This window comes from Pseudophryne corroboree, unplaced genomic scaffold (genome assembly GCF_028390025.1).
Source record: "Pseudophryne corroboree isolate aPseCor3 unplaced genomic scaffold, aPseCor3.hap2 scaffold_1417, whole genome shotgun sequence".
In the NCBI taxonomy this organism is placed as follows: Eukaryota; Metazoa; Chordata; class Amphibia; order Anura; family Myobatrachidae; genus Pseudophryne; species Pseudophryne corroboree.
Genome location: NW_026968043.1, coordinates 87,457 through 90,647, shown reverse-complemented (window position 1 = coordinate 90,647; position 3,191 = coordinate 87,457). Strand labels below are relative to the sequence as shown.

The following is a 3,191-nucleotide window of genomic DNA, read 5'->3' as shown; positions in this document are numbered from 1 at the left end:
ATGTATTGCCCAAAACTCCCTTATCCAAAATCACCCTGGCATGCCCAAAGTGCAGCCCTCCGGCACTTGCGTCACTACACATCCAAACATTCCATGAAACAGCAATGCTGGTCAGGGAATGTTTGGATGTGTAGTGACGCAAGTGCTGGAGGTTTGCATTTGGACCCATTGTTCCCCGCTTGTGTTGTGTGGACTGTATGTACCTCTTCCTTCCAGTCCCAGGGTGACACTATTACCCACATCTGGTAGCTCATACTGTTCTCTTCCACAGGTCCTGCGTTGTATCTTCCCAAGTGGCGTGGATGTGAGGAGACAGATCCCCTGATGTTCCCTGGGAAATCTACTTACATACAATTCAACTGCATTACAAATTTTAATAAAAACCACAGGAAACTTCTATTTTTAAAAGTTTATTGAAGAAATTTTTTTTTTAATAAAGTTTGAAAGTTAATTAAAACAAAAAAGTAGTTTGTTCTTCTTTACATTCTTTTCTTGTGTATATAGATATCTGTGGGGAAAAGAAAAAAAAAGTATATTAAAGTAAAAACACACTAAATTCATGTTCATTTTTTCCAATGAAAATTTGTGGAACAACACAGCCCAGCATGAGCCATTGATGGGCGGTGTTGTTCTACAAAGGCATGCGGTTCAAAGTGAAAGAGTGTCGTCAGTGGTCAGTACTTTGACATGCTAACATTTGTGGAACAACACAGCCCAGCATGAGCCATTGCTGGGCGGTGTTGTTCTACAAAGGCATGCGGTTCAAAGTGAAAGAGTGTCGTCAGTGGTCAGTACTTTGACATGCTAACATTTGTGGAACAACACAGCCCAGCATGAGCCATTGCTGGGCGGTGTTGTTCTACAAAGGCATGCGGTTCAAAGTGAAAGAGTGTCGTCAGTGGTCAGTACTTTGACATGCTAACATTTGTGGAACAACACAGCCCAGCATGAGCCATTGCTGGGCGGTGTTGTTCTACAAAGGCATGCGGTTCAAAGTGAAAGAGTGTCGTCAGTGGTCAGTACTTTGACATGCTAACATTTGTGGAACAACACAGCCCAGCATGAGCCATTGCTGGGCGGTGTTGTTCTACAAAGGCATGCGGTTCAAAGTGAAAGAGTGTCGTCAGTGGTCAGTACTTTGACATGCTAACATTTGTGGAACAACACAGCCCAGCATGAGCCATTGCTGGGCGGTGTTGTTCTACAAAGGCATGCGGTTCAAAGTGAAAGAGTGTCGTCAGTGGTCAGTACTTTGACATGCTAACATTTGTGGAACAACACAGCCCAGCATGAGCCATTGCTGGGCGGTGTTGTTCTACAAAGGCATGCGGTTCAAAGTTTCTTGAATTAAACATGGTTCTACTCACCTTGGTACGCTCAACACAATCTTATGCCGTCCACTTCATTTTTCCTCAACAATCCTATGAATAAGTCAAAAACACAGACTAGTGAATAGTAAATTCACACAATGAAAGTCTACTGTACATCATTACAAAAAGGATTTTTTGAAGAAAAAGGGGGTATCAGAATAGCTCTTTGGCCCATCATACATGTAGCCGCAAGGAGCTTTCATCCGTTACCACACGCGCCCGCATACATGCCCGCGCATGTATGCCTACACAAAGCTCCTTGGTAGTACCCGGTCACGGGTGGGGGAAGCCCAACAAATAATAAACAATAGTAAGAAAAACAACAAACTAATGGGAGGGGAAGACAGGGATACATGAAAAACATTTAAAATAAAATAAAATAATACGACCGGGTTTATGGTGGAAGTCTGTCCGGATCCTCTTCTTCCCCCTGATAGGGCGTGGATGTCCTGGGATGCTGGGGAGTATGTCGACTGGCCCTCGGTGCCCATGCTGTTGAAGAATGTGCGGCTGGTGGTGGAGGCATCTGGGGGGTGGGGTACATCCCTGTATATCCCTGGTACATCTGTGACTGACTGTACTGGGATGGGACTTGAGGAAGGGTACGATGCGTCCTTGTGGCTTGAGACGGCGGATATGGTGGATCACCAGCGTGTTGATGAGCTGGTACTGGGAGCTTATCATAGATCATCTGCAGTGTGGTTGCCATGACCTGTTGGCTGGAAGCGGAGTGTCGATGACTATCCGACATGTTCTTATTGCTTTCTGCCAAACATGTGTTTTTTTCCACAAGCTTGACCAAGGAATCGGACATGATGTTAAGTATGTTCCTATTCTCCCTACGATCTTCAATTATGATCTGTAGTATTGTGGCCGTGCTGTCGGAAATAGTCTTCTGCAGTTCATGCAGATTGTTGGACATTTTCTCCATTGTCCTCTCAATGTTGTCCAGTCTGCTTCCCACAACATTTGTGTATGTATCCTGGCGTGTCCCAATCTCTGATGCCAGGGTGTGAACCCTCTGAACAGTTGAGGGATTCTGCCCTTCCTGGATGTCTGCCACCACATTCATTTGGGCAGCTGAAAAGAAAATTAGACAATATTATCCACATTCATCATACATTTTTTGGAAGGTTCACAATTCAATTTACTCACGCAGGGATGTAGCAACTGGATCATCCTGCACTTCCACCTCGTCATCCTCTGACGACCCCTGTAGGAGATCCGGCCTGAAGTACGAACCAATCCCCGAAGCTAGTCCGCTGCTGGTTCGTGGCACCACTGTTTGCAAAATAAATTTTGGAAAAGTTGATAAACTTTACACAACTACTGCCCCCCCCCCCCCCCCCCCCACAAAAAAAACAAACAAACCTTCTCCATCCTGTGATGCCGCTGCTCCAGGAGCTCCACTTGTCCTCGTTTCGGAAGACTTTTCAAGGGTCTGGCTGGATACATCTGCACGGCTGTCCTCAAACCCAAGAAAAGTTTAACCCTGTAGACTCAAACAGATCGAGTGATGGGTCCACAAGGGTTGTGTCTTGAGGCTCTTCAGTCACAGTCCCAGAGCTCCTGGAGAGACGACGATCTGGTGATGGCCTGCGCGCAGGAGCTGTAGTTTGGCGCCCATCTTGTGGTGTGGTCGCCGACGGTGTCTGGTGCACAGGTGATAGTCTGTGCACTGATGTCGTCTGGTGCACAGGTGACCAACTGCGCGATGACGAACTGTGGCGCACAGGTGACGATCTGTGTGCTCGCGATGCTTGCGGCGCAGTTGATGGTCCACGCGCTGCTGCCGATGCCTGCTGCACAGGTAACGGTCCG

At 46.9% G+C, this 3,191-nt stretch overlaps 1 protein-coding gene across 1 annotated transcript; it reads right to left on the bottom strand.

The window, feature by feature from the left end:
• Window positions 1-1,664: 1,664 nt before the first annotated feature.
• LOC134995862 (uncharacterized) lies at window positions 1,665-2,853 on the bottom strand. Its single transcript, XM_063951145.1, has 3 exons — window positions 2,742-2,853; window positions 2,526-2,651; window positions 1,665-2,450 (listed from the first exon to the last, which is right to left on the bottom strand). Exon 3 carries the CDS (start codon window positions 2,440-2,442, stop codon window positions 1,765-1,767), a length of 678 nt encoding a protein of 225 aa, XP_063807215.1. The 5' UTR covers window positions 2,443-2,450; window positions 2,526-2,651; window positions 2,742-2,853; the 3' UTR covers window positions 1,665-1,764.
• Between the last annotated feature and the right edge of the window lie 338 nt (window positions 2,854-3,191).